Source organism: Lichenostomus cassidix, chromosome 7 (genome assembly GCF_008360975.1).
Source record: "Lichenostomus cassidix isolate B80296 chromosome 7, HeHo_3.0, whole genome shotgun sequence".
NCBI lineage: Eukaryota > Metazoa > Chordata > Aves > Passeriformes > Meliphagidae > Lichenostomus > Lichenostomus cassidix.
Genome location: NC_139488.1, coordinates 2,285,609 through 2,307,237, shown reverse-complemented (window position 1 = coordinate 2,307,237; position 21,629 = coordinate 2,285,609). Strand labels below are relative to the sequence as shown.

Here is a 21,629-nt window from a genome sequence, read left to right as displayed (position 1 = left end):
TGTATCTTATCAGTTTCTCTGCACAGCACAGGTGTGAGCAGTCTGATAAAATCTTATCTTTGTGAGGGTGGACAGGAGGGATACTTTCTAACCTCTGCTTGTAAGCCATCTTAGATATTCAGCTGTGCTTCCTGTTAATACCATAGTCACTATGTCAATAAAAACTGAGGAAAACCCTTCCTCCCTCACGTGCATCCCCTGTCTTCAGCTGCACTTTTCTAATAGGAGTTCACAGTGTTTAAAGCCTGAAGGGTAAAATATAAGTAGAGTATTCCCTTGCTTTTTATTAAGGAGCAACTGATTATGGGATAGATGCCCTAAGCCCATACCCCCAGTATGGATGTATTAAAAAATGCACAAATGACTTATTTCTCTCCAGACACATCTGTTCTTTCCCAGCTGTGGCCATTAATTGCTACAGAAGATTCTTGAAGAGAGACCTTTTAAGAGGGCATGTTGGGACAGGACAAAGGGGGATGGCTCCAAACTGAAAGAGAGCAGGTTTACATTGAATATTAGAAAGAAATTCTTCCCTGGGAGGGTGGTGAGGCCCTGGCACAGGGTGCCCAGAGAAGCTGTGGCTGCTCTGGATCCCTGGAAGTGTTCCAGACCAGGTTGGACAGGGCTTGGAGCAATCTGGGACGGTGGAAGGTGTCCCTGCCCATGGCAGGGGGTGGAATGAGATGGGCTTTGAGTTCCTTTTTCAACCCAAACCATTCTATGATTCTGCTGTCTAAAGGAATTTTTTAATTATTCGTTTCATTTATGCAGCTTGTCTGCAGATTGCTTGGTAAAATAACCCCCAGAAGCTTGTACAAGTTATTTCTAAAAATGAATGTGTGGCTTAATTAATGTAATTGTTTAGTTGTTGGACACCTAAGGCCTTGTGGTTTTATTTTGGATAACTCTGGTATATTCTAGGTGATAGATCTCAAACATCCCCCGTTGGTTGAAGTTTTGTAGGGTTTTTCCAAGACAATTTTTCTAAACATCATGAAAACAATGCAGTTTGTGTTGATGAGGCTGGAAAGAATAGCTAACAGCAGTCCTAAGCACTTATTAGCAGCTACTTCTTGCTGCAGAAAAATGAGTTTATTTGGTATTATCTGAGTTATTGTTGTGCCTGATCTTTTCTCTTTTGTGGGCCTGACCTTTTAGCAGCAATTTAATCTGTCCTTTGATGACTGAGTCTTGGGCAGCGGCTATTTTTTAAAATAAATTTGTTTAGAAGCAAATTAGGTGGGGCATGGATCCAATCTACAGTACTCTGATGCAAATGATTCTGGTCCACTGCTGAAGACAGATATTTATTAACACACCTGGGAAGGGTTGGGGTGAATGGCTGGAGCTGGCTTCTGAAATAGGAAGTGAAATATGTGAAACTGATGACCTGCAGTACTCAGGTCACACATCAAACAACTGGTTCTCCTTCAGCATGGTGTTATTATGGACAGAGATATTTATCAAGATCAGTTACTGCAGTTTTTTCTGAGTAGCTGTACTAGGTTACCTACAGTCATTATCAGTTAACTACAAAACCCCGACAGCTACTTGTAATTAAGAGATGTTGTGGTACAAAAGTCATTCTGCATTTCCTTTGCAGTGCCATTTACAGGGCTGGGAAACCTGAGGCCAGCTTCCCTAGAGAAGGAGACCTGCTCAGCCCTTCCCTTTGCTCCAAATGATTTGTCAATGTCATCTAAAGTAGGTTGGAGCCAACAGCTGTGCTTCAGGTCTCCCAAACACAGCAGTGTCTCAGTCACAAGGGCCTTTGCCTGTTTAAAGCACAAAACACACCTGGCAAGTGTGTGGTAAGGTAACTGAGAGTGGTGGTAAGGTAACTGAGACTTTTGAAATGGATTCAGTCTTGGCTGTGTGAAACTATAATCTATATTTAATAGGATAGGTTGGAGATGAGATGTAACAGTGGCCCTTGAATGTTGCAGTTCATGTGGCAAATCATAAGGTTCTCTCAGTGGCCTAATTGAAAGAATAGAAGATTTTAGGCTGATACGGGGAGAATTGTATTAGTGAGTGAATCTGTTTCCCCACCCATCCCACCATGATCATCTGACACAAATGCTCTGAATGGGAGCAGTGATAACACTCTGAGCACCTAGAGATCCTCATGGGATTTCATACAGGGAAAGTGTTCACACAGGTGAAACTTCTTCACAGTACCAAGCAAATTTTAAGTAGGAAAAAGTGGAAATGAGAGTTGACTATGAGTTTGCCTTCTGGTACTTGTTTAAAAATGGAAGGCCGCAGAATAGCTGATGTAAAATAATGTGTAGTTTTAATTGTTTGAGCCTAATTGTTACCTGGAGACAAAAAGCAGTGGAACTTTTGAAAGTTTGGGTCACCTTGTGAGCATGGAAGTCACAAGACACTGTTTTTCACGACAGTGTCCTGACAAGATTCTGGAAGTGGCTTGCTTAATTATGCTCAGCTTGTCACTTGCCACGATGAATCTGTCCTGTCCTACATTTGTGACTAACTCGTGTGGGATTTACAACAGTGGTTTGTCAATGCTAAAATAAGAGATTCTGGATGAGCGCTCGGCTGTGACACGCTTGATGGCAGGTGCAGTAGATAACTTACACTGGATAATGGGTTTTCCATTTGCCTTTCAGGTCCTGTGTGGGTGACTGTGTTGGCAGCAAGTGCCCCGTGTGCCACATGCCAGCCTGGGTGCAGGATGCACAGATCAACCGGCAGCTGGACAACATGATCCAGCTCTGCAGCAAACTGCGGAAGCTCCTGGGCGCTGACACCTCAGGTGAGACTCACCTGGCTCCCTGGTGGCTGCAGAGGCCAGGCCTCTCCATCTCAGCTCACAGGCTTTACAGGGAATCAGCAGTGCAGTCCTGCTTAAAATTCCAAGAGGCTGTTCCAAATCATGTTTGGAAAATTTGATTTGAAGAGAACTGTCTGTATGGATTGCTCATTCTTTGAATCTGTTTTACTAAGAAATCTGCATGAGCGGGTTAGTCCATAATTCATTAGAATCCACCTTCCAAAATTAGATGAAAGTGGGAGAGATCGCAAAGTTGCGTGGCACAAATCAGGGCACAGGTTGTCACATCTTATGGGAGCCCCAATGTGTAATGTTATGCATTGTATTGGGGGGGCCTATTAAGGAATTAACTCATATCTTAGCCTGCCTCTTGGGTTTCTGTGCACTCAGTCGTGCCTGCTGTCCCAGTAATTTTCAGTTCAGGGTTTTTGCACTTGGGAAAAATTATCCATGTTCCTTGCCTAAAAGGGGAAGGAAGCAAGTCTTAACTCATTTATTTTCTGGTCCCTAACAATCAGCTAGTATGCTGCAGTGAAGTTTTGTCATTGCTGACTGTGCTAGAAGATTGCAGAGAACGTACTCTGGGAATTCATCTCTATCAAATTTTAGGCTGCTTGTCAAACTAGGAAAAGCTGTAGTGAAATAAGCGTAGGTGATTGTGTGTTTCTTCTGCAAGCTCAGAGTGGAGCATTTATGTTATACCAAGTTTTCTAAAACATTCATTTAGTTGTCAGGTACAGAAAAGGTAATTCTTCCTTCATTGCTGCTTCCTAATATGTTTGTCTCTATTAAAGATTCTTTTTCTACGTCCAATTCCATCAGGCACCTTCATTCATTTATGGAATAGCTCTTTATTGACACCAAAATGCATTTTAAGTGAGGAGGCTGGAAGCCTGTGTCCAAGTGTAAAGGAATACGTTTTATATAGATATAAAATCCTATGGTGATTAAATCTTCTGGAGCATAGAAAACAGATGATGGCTTAAATAGGATTTCAGGGAAACATTTTAAGTGATGAAGGCTTTGAAAAGCACACTCGGAAGAGAATCTCTGAGAGGAGCTATTTGTGATTCTATAAATAAAGCATTTAAAATACAACACGGTAGCATTATTGATACTGTTTAGATGTTTTGGAGAACTCATAGAGGTGGATTAACTGTTAAAAATTGGTCTGATGTTTTAACTGTACTAGAAGTTGAATAATACATTTAATCCCATAGTTCTAAAAGAAAGTCTTCATGGTGTGGCTAGGCCACAGAACTATGTGAGGTTCTTTTTATCATCCTGTGTTCTGACTTAAAAGCAGACACAAAACTGAAGTTTACAAGAGTATTTTATATGAACTGATGTGGGAGATGACTTTCAATCACTTGTAATCTTCGCAGTGTGCTGAGGATTAGTACAGTGGCCCTTTGGATGTGTGATACCAGGGTTAATAGGAAAACCTCCTGAGCTGGTTCACTGTCAGGAATGGCTTGAATTCATAGATAAATGAGCACACCTGTAAGAACAACCAATTATGTGTTGGAAAACAAAAAAAAAAAAGGTTGAAAGTCACAGGATATTGTAGCTTCAGAGGTTTTGAGAGCAAATTCTTCAGGATGTTTTGTCCCACATCTCTGGCAAATGCATCACCTCCCATAGATGTCTGCCTTGAACTTAATGTATCCAAAGTGAAATATGTTTGGGTTTGGAGAATCACAGGCCCTCTTCTCTTGTTAAGGACTTGCTTTCATGTTCTTACAACACCGTACTTCTGTCAACAATATTTTCTTCTCTTTTGTGTTAGAAGTCAGAAATTGTATTTTATGTTCCAGTAAAGGAAATAGACCGAAAAATCAATCTTTCAGTGCAGGAAAGGAAGAGAAGCAGTTGAAGAAAAGAATATTTCCATATATTTGTTTCATGTCCCTTTTGCATATTTGCTTTTTAGGCCTTGTTTTGAGACAGTTTTGGCTTGTCTTAAGACTTTTGTTTGAGATCATTGTTGACACTGAAATTTCTAATGCACGTGCATCTTACTACCTGTTTTTTTAGTCTCTGACAGAGCTAGTGCATGCAGTAGTTGTGTTTTTCTTTAAAAAACCCCACAGAGCTGCTGTGGCTGAAAAGGATAGGGTTAAGCTTACACTGAATATTTCAAATACAAAAATCCCTGTACCCTGAGGTTCCACAGCAGACGTGAGAGGGATCTCACTTTGTATTCCATTGGGATAAGAATAGCTTTTGCCAAACAGCATGTGCATTGTAAGAAGCAGCAGCAAATAATTCATGAAAGACTGCACAAAACAGCTAATACTTCCCTTTTAAATTAGAGGGAAACACAGCAAATGACACTCCTGGGGTGACTGAAGACGGATTGACAAACAACAAACCTGAAACTGGCTAGAAAATACAAATTATAGGTGGAAAACTCAAGCTGTAGGTAGCAAATGCTGAGTCTCCAAATTAATTCACTTGTTAGAGGTTTTCTATCCTTACTCCGTGGCGAGGTGAGGAGAGCTGCCTGACCTTTTGCCTGCCCTGTGTTGTACCTTCCCAAGCGTAATGGGCAGCTGGCTGGCAGGCACCACAGGTAGGATGTTTGCAGCTCAGAATCTGCAGCTCTAATGCAGTGTCCAAGACATCTTGAGAACTGATGTTGGTGGGATGATGGACTTCACAGGTGGGTAATTCATAAGAACTTGTTGAATCATGGACACAATGTATTTAAAACACCAGAGATGTTGATTTACAGTGATGATTTTGGAAGAGAAGTTCTAAATACCTAGGCAAACTTTTATGAGTAATATTCTTTAAAAAGAAGAGATTGTTGCAAATTTTCAGAACCATCACCAACCATTTATAGTTGATTTTACCTTATTCTTTGTAGCAATCTGCTTCACTCTTAACACATCAAACAGAAAAGCTTCATCCCCTCTTCTTATGCAGAGCTACACCTTGCAGGTGTTGGTCAAAGCTTCCTAAGCTCGTGCTGATGCTGTTGGGCAGTCAGAGAGATCAACTTTCAATCAACCTTTATAGTATCATGACTTCCTTTCACATTTACTGCAGCAAAAGATGTTGAACTCCTGTTGTAACAGATTACATTGCATTTCATGGATGCTGTGATATTTTTCATAATATCTAAATATGAGGTTTTGAATAGCTGGAATTTCTCCCTTTCCCCCTCTGTGTTGAATACTTAACTTGCAAAATAATCATTCTTCAGTGAAGGCACTAATGTTGCACAGATGGTACCAAAACTCTTCCCTTTGATTTTTAATAAGGGACTAGTTTGTCAAAGAGATTTCTCAACTTCTGTTCTGAAACCCGTAATAGAGAATAATTTGAAAGGCACACAATGTGCATCATTATATTCCTTTGATGCAGATTAATGATAGCTAAACCACATTTTCTAATTGCTCCTTTTTTTCCCCCCTGCACTAGCCTGTTATTGCACTGCAGCAGAACTTGGAGATAGAGCTCTAGTTGCAAAGCACTGACTATCTCCTTGTATTTTTGCCTACTCTCATCCCTTTTAGCACTTAAGAAATCCAGCTATGTTAAATGTCAGCATTGAGAAACTCGGTCTTATTATGTGCAAATAACTCTAATTTAGAAATAATTCAGTTAATATATCGTGTATCTGAATGTGATGTTTAATAGGTAATGGAGACGAAATTTACTGCATTTATTATAGGCTGGTTCTCATACTGTTATTGTGGATGCTCTTTATGCTATTGCAGATGCTTAAAATCTAGGATTAGAAAGGCATGCTCTACTGATTTACCTTGTCTAAATGCATCTCTAAAAATATTTGGGAGGACTCTTAGCTATTAAAAAGATAATTAAATCAAAATCAAAGAAGTAATTTTTTTCAATCCTGTTGAGATCCAAGCTCTGGCTTCAAATTCAGAAGACAGCAGAGAATTCATTGGGATTGATTTTATTATGAGCAATTTTCTCTGAAGGTATTTTAACTGAGTGAACTTAGCCACCAGATAATACCCTCTTTATATAAATTAACATTTACATATTAAACCATAAGAACTTCCTTTTAGCTTCTTGGCACTGGGTTTCCCCTCTTTCTTTCTCCCTCTCACAGCTCTGGGTCCATTAAAAGATTTGATTTTCAGGGAAGGTAGATTGGCCATTTGTCCAAATTACTTTTGCTCCCTACCTTGTACACTTGGGAAATGGAGGAAGAGGTAGGAGAGTCTAAGAAAAACCAGAAAATGCAGCTTCCTCCCCAACAGGCTGTGGAGATACCCTGGGCTGGCCTCTGGATGGGGTGGATTTCTCTGTCAGGATATGGGGATCTTTCCCTGTTCTAAAACATGCAACATACTCTTTTACACCTCAGGTGGTTGCAGGTGAGGAAAAATAAACCCGGGAAAGTATTTAAGTGGCATGATGTTGTATTTTCAGCAGGTTTTTAATAACCTGACTAGTAGGACCCTGCTGAGCAACTAGTTTAAACAGATCAGTTTAGGAAGCCTCGTGGTGGATTTTTCTCAGGCTTTCTTGCTGCCAGAAGTGGTACATCCAATGTAAATACTTCATTGTGTTCTGCTGCTTTAGATCATACTTCTGAAGGACAGTGCCTTTGATTGAATTTGTCACTTGGACTTTAAAGTCTTGCTGTGCTATACACATCAAAAAGAATTCTGGCCATCATAAAATTGTTGCACAAATTACTTCTGCAAGCCGATTTTATTCTTTCTCTTTATTTGGGGATGGCTGATAATTCTAGCAAGGTAAATATTTTACAAGGAAATCTGCTAGTTTGTGTAAACACTGAAGGCAAGACAAATAAATAGTAACTTGTGTTTTATATATTTTGCATCTGTTTGCAATCAAGCTCTTCCTTTTTTTAGATGTTATTGTCAGAATGAGATTGGATATGATCTCAAGGCTAGCTAGTTCTGAGATTTCAGTCGCAATTTCAGTGCTTTTCTTCTTGTTTGCACCAAGCCCAGCCTTAGAGGAAAACCAAATAGCTGCAGTTCTGTACTTGATGATTATCTTTAGATGCCTAAATGATTGATTGAATAGCCTTAAGCTGTATTCTTAACGACACTTTTGGTCTGATGGCTTACATATTCCTCCAGCTAAATCTAATATGTAACATATTTTAATCTGAGGGGTAAGTAGGGTGATTGAAATCAAGATTAAGGGAACATTTAACTTGGCAGTATTGCTTTAAAAGAAAGCTGTGAATGCCTGTTTTAGTGTTGAATTACTAGCTACATAGTTCTTTTTTAAGTGGAGTTTCAAACGCATTTTTTCTTTACTAAGGGATTGGAACCAGTGTGCTTGCTGCTATGAGTTTATCCCAGCTTGCTGTGAAAAACGGGCTGTAGTTACTAACACCAAAAATAAAAGAGAAGGTAGGAGAAAATAAATTATCCATAGAAAGTTAATGCACTGAAGTGAAAGTGATAGATTGTTGCAGTGAGGGTCTGTCACTTTTAATAATTGAGACTTTGTATAGTTTATTTCATGAATGCTTAAAACCCTTCCCTCCCTTCTAATCTTGGTCTTAGTGCTGCTTCAAAAAAAAATGAAAATAACAAATTTCATATTGGTTTTGTGTTTGATTGCTATAAATCACCAGGACTGTTGTGAGTGGTAGTCCCTGAGGTTTGAGGCAACAGGAAGAATGAGTTGTGCATTTACTTTGGAGGACTTGTCCAAATAATCTAAAATAATTTGGGTTCTGATAAAGGAATTGGTAAAAATCTGATATAGTTCTTTTGCACCCAAAAAGTTGTCAAATTAAATTAGTGTCTAACTTAGAGGTCACTTTATACTCCTTAATTTATTCTTAAGCCATTGAGGACAGTATTTATAGTCCTTGTTCTCAACTGTTATTTCATGTGCTGGGAGTACAGGATATTCCTCCGTCATCTTGGTCATTGATTTGCAATATGCTGCACAATGTCATTTATAAAATTACTCCACTGCATATTTTTAAAGAAATGTTTGAGATCATCAAAATGCTTAGCTTCCTTGAAATTATTTACTGCTGAGGGGTGAACGATCAAATGACAGGACACAATTGCCTTCAGATTTTCTATATATTTCTCTGATTCATCTGCTCTATCTGTGGAATCAGTTAAAATTTCTCAGGAGTGTTCAATGTTTTTAGAAGGATATTATTTTTGCTTGCTTACAGCTGTTCTTCCTTTTCATCTTCCTATGAACCTTAATATCTCTTCAGAAAATTGTTTGTGTGCTCTTTTGTCTATGCACATGCCTCTTTCTTAAACCTATTTCCAAGGAAAACTCAGTGGGAGAACCAACTTCTGTCCTTTTCTGACCTGATCAGAACTCCTGTGTGCACGTAGTTTGTTGAGAACTCAGGCTGCTGAAGGAATTTCTCTGCCAGGATGCCCGCATGCCTAGTGGATAGCTGTGGCTGCACTGGGATCTCTGAACTCCAGAGTGGCATGTGACCTTGCCAGGGCTTTTAAAGTCACTGTGTGTGACTTCTCAGACATGAATGCACTCAATGCAGGCACTCATGGAATGAAGGCACTCATAGATTGTATTTAGTAACACTTCATCAGTTGCTGCAGTTGTTGTTAGGATATTTTTTTTTGCTTTGTGAGGTTCTGAAGAGTGCTCCATAATTATTTTTACTCTTCCCTGATGCACTTAGATTTGACAGAAGATACATCCACGCCGACTGACTCGGACTTGGCAGAAAAGAAAAAGAAGGAACAGATAAAAATGTGGTTCAGCCCAAGAAGCAAGAAGATTCGATGCATTGTGAACAGGAATAAGGCTGAGCCTAAAAGGAGTGACCTTGGTCAAGACACATTTTCTGTTTATGACTTCCTTCCTTCCCCTCCTCACGAAAAGCCCTCCAAGCCAACAAAAAGACCAACCCAGAGACAAATTAAGAATATGAAGAAGAAACATCTAGCAAACATTAACAAAGAGTGGAGCTTAGGGAAACCTGAGCAGAAAGGAGTTGAGAAGACTCCCAAGGAAAAGTGTGTGACCATCTGCAGTCAACCAGTAGTGCTGTGCACTCCAGAATCAGAGAGTCCTGCAGAAAGACCTCAGCAGCAGTCTGTAAAGGAAGCTGACTCCAGCAAAAATACAGAAGATGTGGAAATGACACCACCAGCAGAATCCCCAGAGGAGAAAGATAACAGTGAGGTTGTGTGCTATGCACAAGATAGCAAGGAGAAAAATTGTGCTGCAGAGACACTGCTGTCAATAGAAAGTGAAATTACACCTTTGAAACGTGGAAGGGAGAAATCCAGACTTCAGGGTACTCCTCAGTCTAAAAGAGTAAGGAGAAGTGAGAGGGGCATTCCTGGGAAGTCAGGCAGGCAGGCTGATGGTGTGGAGGAATTACTGCGGGGCTCCCCCATCTCCCTAGCAGCTGGACAGCAGACACCAGTAAAGATCTCCTCCCCTGCATCCAAACTCACTGCCACTGGAATGAAGACAAGAAGGTCTGCAGCCCTTCAAGTGACAAACAGCCCTTCACTTTCAGAGTCTCCCTCTACCCCATCCACTTCTAAGACTTCCAGTCAAGTAGCAACACCACTCAGTCCTTCTGTGTTGAAATCCCCTGGTGGCAACACAATTGCCAGAAGAAATTACAAAGGAGAGACTTTGCTCCATGTTGCTTCCATCAAGGTAGGTCCATCACCTTCTAGTTCAGCTTTAAGCAGAGGTTTAAAAAGACAATTTGTTTTAAAAATATTCTAGAAACCAGTTACTTCAGAACATCCTATTTTGGGGAGGGAACTCTCATTTTGTGATCTTTTTCTTCTAGGTTTATTGGGGAGTTTCTAACCCGATTCTCTGATTTCATAAAGAAATGACTGTTGGAATGATCAAAGATGATTATACTTGGAAAATCAGTGCATTACAGTGTCAGTTACACCTATGAGTTCTAGGAAGTGATAAGCATTTAAATGTTTTGGCCTAGCGTGTGCCAGAAAGCTGTCTCTGATTTGTCATAAGGAGTTTAGGGAGCATTTCAGATCTCACAGAGTGATCTTGATCAGTTCAACCTGAGCTGGTAACTCAGCCAGGACAAGATTTGAATTATCTACATAAAGATAACTCCGTGAAACATTGGTTAACTATTACATAAGCTCTGTGATCCACCACCTGATGCTAGTGTTGGCTCAGAGGGAATGAGGTGCTGCACCCTGTGATTCCCATCCTGAGCCCTGTGCTCTGGAGGGAAGGGACAGAGTTGGGATGTTCTCAGTTTTATGTAAGATCAATGTTATCCTTGGAAAGTCATTCATTTTGCTGTTACCTTACCAGTTCCTGGTGTGGAAGAACTTCATGGCTTTGCTCCTTGCAGGGGCTGCCCTTGCCCATTCCTTTGTAAAAGCTGGGTAAGACTTGTCCCACTCATCAGATGCACTCATGGCAGCTCCCTTCTGAGAGGCCATTTCAAAGAGTCTGTAGTCTGGCAATTTGAATGTACTTTGTGCTAAATCATAAAATAGAGATGCTGTGTGGTTAATAAACTGCATATACTGGAAGAATTGATTCCTCTATAAGCACCTGACATTTACACAGCACTTCTGTCTGGTGAGACTGAGGCTGTTCTTGATAAATAACTGTGTCTTCTTTCAAAGGCATTCTAATAAGCCACTCCTGCTGCATGAGACCTTTTTAAATGGAAGTGTCAGCTGAGCTGAGTGGAGCTCAAATCTCGTATTTGATGTCATTAATATGGAATTAGGGGGGAGAATATGAAACGTTGTCCTCACAGGACTCGAGAGCTTTGAAGGAGAGATCTCTTGTTACCTCTCGTCATAAGTCCCGCATATTCCTCTTTATTAAAACACTGTTTACAAATTACCCTTCTGTGATTTTCTGGGAATTTGTAATGAATGCAGTCATGACTGACTGGTTCTGAAGAAAATGGATCTGCCTTGACAAGTTTTCACACAGGTATGGTTTCCAGCAATATGCCTGATGCTTCTTTGGAATGCAGATATTTCATCTAAGAAAACAGCATCCCTGCAGCTTATTGAGACTTGGAGTATTGGTGATATGCCAATAAGGTGGTTTTTCATTGCAAAGCATTTTGAAGATTAATGAGGAAAAATTAAATAGTTCATGCTGTAGACAAAAAGGATAAACATGTTTTGATTATCCAAGTTCAGTGGTGTTGCTGGCACTCCTTACTGGCATTGGTACAGCCAAAAAAAAGCTGACTTCCAGCTGGAGTGTGGGCAGTGGGATGGGCTTTTTCAGTTCTGTGTGTGAATTCCTTTCAGTGCTGTCTTTTGATGTTTATAATTATTGAGCTAAAGTGGGAAATGGCTTCTGTTCCTCATTAGTTCTGCTGTGGTTTTTATCCATCAGCTCCATATTCATTGAGGTGCTCATTAGCAAAGGCTGTGTAGCTAGGTAGGGCTTTAGGGTGATCCCAAAGTTTTCTTTGAAATGGAGCTAAAACAACACGAGGAAAGGGATCTCTTGGTTATGGTCTTTTAACTTGCAGCAGCCTTGTATGGAACTGATAAAAATAATTTCTCAAACTGGTCTTGAAAATACCAGGCTTCATGCTCTTTGTATATTCTCATTGTGGGGTTTCGTTTAGGCAGTTGGTTTTTTTTCAAAGTAGCTCTGTAATATTTTTTTCTCTTTCTGAAAGGAGCATTTTTCTTCCAGTTTCGTTTTGCGGGTAATTTTTTTCTTGTTATTTTCACAGTAATGTTTTTCCATGTGTGTAAAGGGAAACAGACTTGTAGCTGCCACCCTCCCCCAAAGTAAAGTACAGTCTAATTCTCTGCGACTTCATTAATTATAAGAGTAAATCTGTATTATTTTCATTAGCTGTTAGGGTCTAATACCCAGAGTTTAATTAAAGCTAATTGAATTCTCCCTTTTTTCTTATTTAAAAGAGATCATAAACAACATTAGCAGGCATGAAAAGTAAGAGTGTTGTGGTGTTTCTAATGATTCTGAGGGGTTGTCCCCATTTACTACTACTACTACTAGTTATTATTTTACTGAAATCAAAATGGTTCTCAAGAAAGGTTCTAGTGGGGGTGAACTTAATGCTGAGTTAAACTAATAAATGAAAATAAATGTGATTCTTCCTGTAGCAAACAGCAGTCACGTTTATCTTCATAGTGATTAAAGGAAAAAATCCCAATTAGTTAAAATACAAAATGTGACCTATTGAACTCTGAATATTCTAAATTAGTGGGAAACTGCCCAATCAACAGCCCTTCCACATGGGAATTTTTAGTAAGAGAACAGATTGTTCACAGGACCAGCTCTTCCATGGCAATTAAAACATAGCACAGCACCACTTAACAAGTTCATGCAGAGTTCTAAATCTGCTGTGGAGAGAAACCCCCAATTCCTTGGCACTGCACTTCAGGCCTGAGTGGTGCCTGTGTTTCTCCTGCTCTGCCAAGGGGGACGATGGAGCAGAGCACAGTGGGATTGGGAGGAATCCACTCTGGATTCTAGGAAGAGAGACACTGAACTGCAACACAGGAGGGTAACAGAGGACCTTGGCAGCAGCTGCACTGTTGCAAGGAGTTGGATGGGAAATAGCTGGGAAAAGGTTTGTTGTGCTTCAAGTTAAAAGCAATTAGAGAGTTGTCCCTGCTCTGGGGAAAGATGAAATTGCAGATCATCTTCTTAGTTTGAAGAGAGAGACGGTGTATTGGGACCAGCTTTGGTTACCTGCTGTTCCTGAGACCCTTTGCTTTTGACAGCTGACCAGGAGGGCCCACAGAAAGGCTTCACCCAAGGCTAGCCTGCTGGGCTGGACTCTCCATGGTCACTGTAATTAACACAGTCAGATAACTGTGAGATATTTCCTTCTGAGCCCGTGAGACTGCTCCTTTTATTCCTTTGTTACCAGTTGGCGACACATTAGGAAGGAAAGCAGAGAAAATGTTGTGGTTTTGTGAGCATGTGATGGCCACCACGAGGATGGCTTTTAAATCTTGTTTTCAGCTGTCTGACCTAGTCAGCTGTGCAGTTCCTTGCTTTTGGTTCTGGGTCTGTGTGTGACATGGCTGAGAGCTGGGTCACAGAAGAACATCTCCTCTCCTGGAGAAATGAGCTCAAGACAAATACAGAATAGTGCAGTGGTTTCAAATGCAGGACTTGAGAATATGAAAACTGGCCATGAGTCAGAGCAATCCATCTTCCCAAGTGCTGATTTGAAAGCTTGGAAACAAATTGCCATTTCTTTTTCGATAATGCTTGATTGTTACTTGTCTTTCTTCTCGGGCAGGTTAACTTCTTGCATGTTTTCTCCTTATTGAAGGTTAAGCACAGCTCCTTGTATGTTTGTTATTAGGAAACAGTCTGCTGGGGGGGCATTAATCTGAAGGATTTTGAGGTGAGAAACTTGCAGGTGCCTGGAAACAGTTCACAATTCCTATAAGCACTTTAATTCATATTTACCCTCCTTGACCATTTATGAGTTGCAAACAATCTAGGTTCCCTCAGCTTAAATAAGCAAATGTCAGTGTGTTTGAAAGGTTTTTTTATTTGTTTGTTTTTGTTTTTTTGTTGTTGTTCATTTGTTTGATCTAAAGATTGAAGTTGCTTGATTAAATTTGTAAATGAAGGGGTGTTTGGTTGAAGTGGTACAGATTTCTAGCTTCATCTTCATGTACTGTCCTAATTCTTTGGATCTCTTTCTTTAACTGGTAGAATATGTTTTCATTTATTTAATAATTTGACTTATGGGTGAACGATATCTTGATTAATGGAAATTGTAAAGGGCAAAATGAAAAAAAAACCAAAAAACCAAAAACCTAAAATAGGACTGAAAGGACACTTGCAGTTTTAGTCATATATGTTAAAATCAGGACTTGAGTGAAAAGAAAAAAACCAAACAAACCAAGAGCCCTGTGTAAGCCAAGTTGAGATGGTTTTCTGGGCTTATGCCAACTGTGGCTGCAGGAGCTAAATTCTCCTTGGGAGGAAGTGCTTGTAAAGTGTCTAAAGGCTCTTCTCTCCCTGAGCTACTGCCGGCTCCAGCTCTGCCAACAGATGGCCCCAGTGCCTTTCCTGCGTCTTTGGTTTCCCGAGCTCCCGTGAGCTGTGGTGCGGAGGAAGAGCAAACCCATGGCTTTGCTGTCTTGTCACTACACCTGAGCTTTGTTATGAGCATAAAATGTCCTTTGCTTTGTTCATTCTGAATGGGTGATTCTGCATTCTGCAGCAGCTCCTGCCTCTTCAAGAGCTGAATGTAATCCTTCACTGATAATGAGATTTCAAAATAAACACTTGCCTGTGAATTCTTAATGGTAGGAGCATTTTTCTACCTGGTGTTTGCCTTGTTCTCCCTTTCTGAACAAGAAGTGTCTCCACTTAACATTTCCACTCTGCTGCTGCTACAGGCTGCCAAAAGGGTCTCTCCTCATGTCACCTGATTGTGGCTTCTTAGTGGATGCTGGAGATGTCCTGCTGCATCTAGTAAACTCTAGGAACTAAATGTACAAAATTATTTTCAGCATTAGTCAAAGCACAGCTTTATATGTAGCATGTTGGAATTAGTCATTCTGTACTAATAGGTGTAGTTTCTTCTGCTCTCTTGTGGAGGAAAGATATATGGAATAGACATATTTGTGTCTGGGACTTGCACCTACTTTGTCCATACTCTTCTTTGTTTAGACTTTAGCAAAGCATTTATTAACTTATAAATGTTAGTAATTCCACTAACTTTGATAGAAGTGGTCAGTGTAAAAAAATAAACCTCTTTTTTTAACTCTTGGATCAGTTATTTGGCTTGACTTGTCATCTAAACCTGTTAGCAGCCTCTGGAAGGTCCAGTCCAAGTTCAGAGGCACTTATGGTTGGATTTGATGATCTTATAGGTCCTTTCCAACCAAAACGATTCTGTGATTGTGGTCCTGCTTGCAGGAGGGACTTGATAACGTCTGGTCACGATCTGCTACTTGAAGTTTAGCCTTCTGCTTTTTTTAGCTAAATGTTCACATTATGGTGAGTGACTGAAGAGCCTCTGAGGACACAAAAGGCACATTCTCCTGGCTCTGTTTTGTTAACATCTCTTGTAATGCTGATTGGCAGCACCCATCCAGTCACTGTGCAGCTCCTGACAGCTTTCCCTCCTTGCTGTCACTCGCAGTGCTCGGTGCTGGTTGTAGGGAGCAGGTTCCATTTACAGATGACATGATGACAATATTTATCTTCTGTAAGCAGCAAAACACCAATTTTCTAATTTTGACAGGATTTAAGTCAGTGGATGTTGTCAGTCCTGGTGGCCACACCAGCAACGTTTCTTTTGATGAAGCCACAGCAATGTTTTACAAATCAATGTTCACATAACTGATCTGAAAAGCTGTGATGGTATCTGATGCCCACACAAATTATTAGCTGTGCTTCCTGCTTTAAAGGAGTACTCCTGAAATGTCAAACCCTTGCAGTACATGTTTGCAAACTGAACTTTAAATGATAAGCTCAGCTCTTGCTCATTATAGATAATTGTGTGTTCTCTCTGACGGGAAAGATCTTAATGCTGAACGCTGTCTTGGCTGCCTCTGAATAACTGCTCAGGTTTGATGTATGTCTGTTACCTTGCAACCATAAAGAATATGCTGCTGCTAGAGTCCTTTAATTGCTTTGAAAGGTAACATTTTGCTGGGACATACAGGTTGTGAATATAATGCATGAAATTTATCTCTGATGTGTTAATTTGCTTGATGGTTGTAAAGAGCCAGTGAGTCTCAGCATTATTTTGGTGAATTTTGAGTTTACAGTTGTTGCTTGTTGCATTTAGTTTTGCAGAACAGTCGGTCTTAATATTTTTTCTAACCTAAAGAGTATAGCTTAAAACTAATTTTTTTCAAAGTGCTCCATGGTAATAAAAGAAATCGGATTAAGTTTATTTTTATTTAAAGCTTAATTTAATATTCTCTCACCTTTTCTAAGGCATGCTGTGAGTAGCACCTAGAAATTCCTTGACTTTCCACTACTTAAAGGCATCGAACTCAATGTATATCATGGATTAAATTTCTCTCCTTCAGATATTCTTTTTTTCATATTGTATATCTGGCCTTGGCAAGAGCTAGGTACCAGTTTCTATATTCATTTCATTTGGGATCACAGTATCCTGGTCTAGGCAAAGTGTCAGCAGTTGTCTTGAAATGCTTTATTTTGCCTAAAATAAAAATTGAGGCCTGCACTGCAGAGATCTCCTTGCCTCAGCTTCCAGAGGCACCTTCTCCTTACCTATTTATAGCTGCACCTGGATATGCTCCAATCTTATTACCAACTTTTCAGGGTGTCAAAACCTCTGATTCACAGATCCTGCCCTTTTGCTTCCTTTGCCTCATCTCTATTCAGCTTCCTTCTGTAGCTTCTGCATCAGTTTCCACCCTTTCCACACCTCCTTGCTTATAGTAAAAACCAAATATAGCATTTTTCCAGAAAGCAAATTAAAACTATTTTGGTAGATAACTGTCAGAGAAAGTGTCAGTGAGATTCAACATAAGTAGTAATTGCAAGGTTAAATAAAACTCCTTTCCTTTTGTGGAAATCCAATTTCTAGAAGCTTGTCAAGCTTACTAATTTATTTCATCTATGTTTTCAGCCAGTTATTTAGAGTAGTCTGAAAAAAGTCCAGTCTGAAGGACAAGGAAATTCTCAATGAATGTTCCCAACTTTAATCCTTGCAGTTGATTCTAGTGGGCAGATTGCAATTGGCACAAACTTTTCCATGTATTTTGAGTTGACTCTGTTACATGCATTGTTTTTATCTAGAAATATGTGTTTATGTAAAATGTGTGGGTGGTTCTAAATGAACAGTAGTGATAAACCGTGGTCTCCAGATCAGCTGAGCTTTTGTTATCCTGATAATATCTACATGGAAGGCTTATATAATTACATTTTTATTGCAGCTGAATTTATAATTGGGCATCTCTCAAATTTGTGTCGTATCTATTTTCTTCATTATTTTTTCATAGCTATGGTTTTTTCCTATGTAGGGTGACTTAGAAGCTGTGGAGCAGCTGCTGAAAAATGGGGCGGATCCCAATGTCAAAGATAATGCTGGCTGGACACCACTGGTGAGTGTTGAAGGCTTCTATCTGTCGTCTGATCAGATTTCACTTAATTCCTCCTTTCCTCTCCCATATTTTAGCTCCCTTCACACACATTTAGGTGACAAAGAATTATGCAAAGTGAAGAACTGATGATAAACAAGGTTAAAAGAACTCATTAGCAGCTACTGACCTGCCCAGATGTAATTCTCCTTTGCTGGGGTGTAGGGCAGGCCATGAATTTGATCAGCCTGTGACTCTGCAAATGCAGAAATTACATCTGGGATAACTCGAAAATGATCATTTCCAAACAGTGGTTGTGTTTTATGGGTTCCTAATGTCCTCAGTGGTTTGGAAATATATCAAGTAGTGGAGTGAAAAAAATTGCTCACTTGAATTACAGAAAATAAACAAAAGGTTCTTTTCAACCATGACTTCTTCCTCTCCTGCAGAATACTCCTGATAGCCTGTAATCTGGAGGGTTTTTGTTCCCTGTAGTCTAATTTGCACACAGTTGGCCTTTGTTCAGTTCTTGTCAGGGCTTTTTTTCAGTGCTGGGTTCCCAAGTTAATTCCTGTTGGGAATGTAATGCAGTATCCTTGCATCACCTTCCCCAGTCATCCATGGAGTGTTTGAAAGTGAATTAACTGCTATGAGAAGTCCTTCCCTGAATGCTGCTTCACCTGAGTTTCCCCTCCTGGCTTTTCCCTCCCAGCACGAGGCGTGTAACCACGGGCACAGGGAGGTGGTGGAGCTGCTGCTGCAGCACCGAGTGCTGGTGAACACCACGGGCTACCAGAACGACTCCCCGCTCCATGATGCTGCCAAGAACGGCCACGTGGGCATCGTGGAGCTGCTGCTCCTGCACGGCGCCTCCCGGGATGCAGTGTGAGTACAGGGGAATGTTACTGACAATTAACCACAGCTGCAACATCCAGAGTGGATGTGGAGTGAATTGGAAGCAGGGCTAGTAAGGAATGGGGTTTGTATGAAGTGAGGGGGTGGGTGTTGAACATGTGCTCTGCTGTGCTTATATCCTGCTTTTCCAGGTAGGTGTTTCCATTTGGCTTTGTCCTAAGTTTTTCTGAGGATGCCTGAATCATAGATAACTGGAGTAACTGAAGACTGTACTAGGAAAGTAACAACATATGCTCACCCTAATCTTACACTTTCCTGTTGGCATCTTGTTATGGCTGCTGTCAGCTCTAAGATGCTGAGCTAGATGAGTTTTGAACTGCTACAGCTGTTTTTTGTCTCTTTACTTACACTACACTACTTGCTAGCAGAAGGCATCTTGCTCCAGTCTGTTTTCACAAATGACATAGACACAGGCTGAGACTTGGGAAGTATTTTTCATTTTTGCCATTCTGGATCAAAGCACTAATCCTTGGTACACTTTCTAATTAAAAAAAAAATAGCTAAGTAATATTTTCAGTTGACTTTTCTATACAGTTAAGTCTCCTGAAGATTTTGGCATTTGTGTATAGAAGGTGCTAAAGAATCTTTTAGTCTATGAATAACCCTGCAGCCTATTAGTATTTCAGGTGCTAAATGTAATTTTAAATGTTGTATTGTTGTTGTGCCAGGGCCTGTGTGTATAAATTTGAGTCAATGCAAGTTGTCAATGGGGGTGTGTGTATAGTAGAAAAAAAGGATGAAGTCTTGCATGATACAAGTTTCCTTGGCAGCCACATGAAGAAGCATAAACAAGTTCAGCTTAATCACTTCAGCTCTCAGTATTCACACTCTTGAAGCTTACAGAATTAAGGTGCTTTGTGGGAAAGTGTAGGGTTTTCATAAAGTCCTAATCTTGAATATATTAGAGTTTAAAAAACAGAAGAAAAAGTCAAAACAAAGCAACAACCTCTCAAGGCTTCAGCCTGAAAAAGTACAACAAGGTTCAATTGTTCATCTTCGCTTTGTTCTTGAACAAGGACCAGTGCACCTGGAAAAGCTGACAGCTTCAGACATTTTCAAGCCACTTGAATGTGTGTCACACTTCTCACTTGTTTGTCTGGTTTGAAAGCATACCACATGCAGCAGCTTTGCTGTGAGGTTGTGGCAGAGTTTCAGCTCTGGTGGGTTTGCACAGCCCAGACTCCAAGTGCCAGCAGTGGACTCTGCAGGCCTCCTGCTAGCCTTGGTCTGTGCTGCTTGTGTTCACACAGACAGAGGTGAAGCTGAACCTCTTCCAGCTCATTCTACATGAGCAAACATGACTATTGAAACAGAAGCTTTTTAATCAGGGAAGGAGACATTTATATAAGCCTTAAGCCCTGCCTTAACTTTTCAGTGAATGTAGATAATGTTCAGTTAAAATCTCTGAGAACAAACTGAGCTGCCATTAATCTTTGTGTGATTTGTCTGACAAAAGCAACCATGAGTGCTGTGGCACAAATCCAGTCCTCTCCATCCCTCCTGGAATGACTGAGGCTTCCAGATATTCTGTAGGCTCTCTGTTTCCAGCTGAAATGGCATTGTGTGTGTTGCAATTGCACTGATGATGGAAAGAGGTTGGGGTTTCCCAACCCTCCTATTTTTACAGAGAGCATTAGAGCCACAGAGAAATAGATGTACAAGCAAAGTGTTGAATAGTGAGAGTCTGCTGACCTCTTCCAAGCACTGTCAAGACACAATAGAAACAACAGTGTGTCTGAGAGTCCTAAAAATACCTCATGCCTCCCTTTCCTCCTGTGCCCTAATAGCTTCCAGCAATGAATTGTGCTGTGATCTTTCCCTGGATCATGATTTGGCAAATCTTACAGGGTGTTTTTGCTGCCACTGCCTCTGGTAGTTGTAGTCCTAATTAAGCAGTGATTCTATTTGTCTAGGTAAGTGACTTGAACCTTCTTTCATATAGAAGGTTTAGTTAATTCTTTTTTCCTGGTGGATGCAGGTAACCTTATAATGGAGTCACATCTGACAAGAAGCTTTTTAAAATTTCTTCAGTGACTTTTTTCCTAGATCCCTGAAACAAGCAAACCACAGTTTTAAAAAACTAGGCTGATCACTTGAAATGGTGCAATTATAGTTCTTTTCATTATGGCTAGTTATAATTGGCCTCTTGGTACTTAATGCTCACCTTCACATTATTATGTTAGGATCTTTACAGTAGGAATTGAAGCAGTGATGAGTAGAACTTGCATCTCTTCTCCAAGGTTTATTTTCTTGAGGAGTGCTTTAACTTGAGAGGTGTGCAATGTGTGAGCTAAGACTATACCAAACCAATTTTGTCAAACTGATAAATTGGTCTAATTTTAGTTCACTTTTTTTTTCCTTTTTGGTATATAAAACACTTTCTCGTCATTTTGTAGGCTCTTCAGGCTCTCAGTGAATTAACTTTCAGCCCAGGAGAGGGCCCTGCTTAATATGATGGGGTAAAGTGATTCTTCTTTATCTCACAGGAGTGGGGAGGAAAGTTTGATTAGCTCACTGTGGTTACTTAAGTGTTTTACTTCAGCTAAGCTAAGTAAAATGTGAACATGACAAATGTGTTCAAATGTTACTTGGGACACCATGAAATATACAGCATGAAACCTCACAAAAGTGACTGATGTCTTGCTGCTGTCTTAACAGTAGAATTAACTCCGTTTTGTGTCTTAATGTCCCTTGTGTGTTGGAGAGTTAATCTACTGGAATAAAAACAGTGCTTGCATTGTGCAGTGCCTGCTTAGAGCAGTGGTTTTGAAATTTAGCATGATACTCAATTGTGCCAGATGAAAAATATTTTAAAGATGTGCAGCAATGACTGACAACAGGTCCAAAGGCAGGTGAGACCCACTTGTCTGTTGAGAGATGGGGGATATATCTGGAAGCAA

At 40.2% G+C, this 21,629-nt stretch overlaps 1 protein-coding gene across 1 annotated transcript in view; it reads left to right on the top strand.

Moving 5' to 3' along the window:
- Positions 1–21,629, top strand: part of BARD1 (BRCA1 associated RING domain 1) — a 38,987-nt gene that overhangs the window by 1,098 nt on the left and 16,260 nt on the right. The window contains exons 3-6 of the mRNA XM_085065717.1: positions 2,634–2,779; positions 9,444–10,438; positions 17,758–17,838; positions 18,527–18,699. Coding sequence (XP_084921843.1) covers positions 2,634–2,779; positions 9,444–10,438; positions 17,758–17,838; positions 18,527–18,699 — 1,395 coding nt within the window. The remainder of the gene's footprint in view (positions 1–2,633; positions 2,780–9,443; positions 10,439–17,757; positions 17,839–18,526; positions 18,700–21,629) is intronic.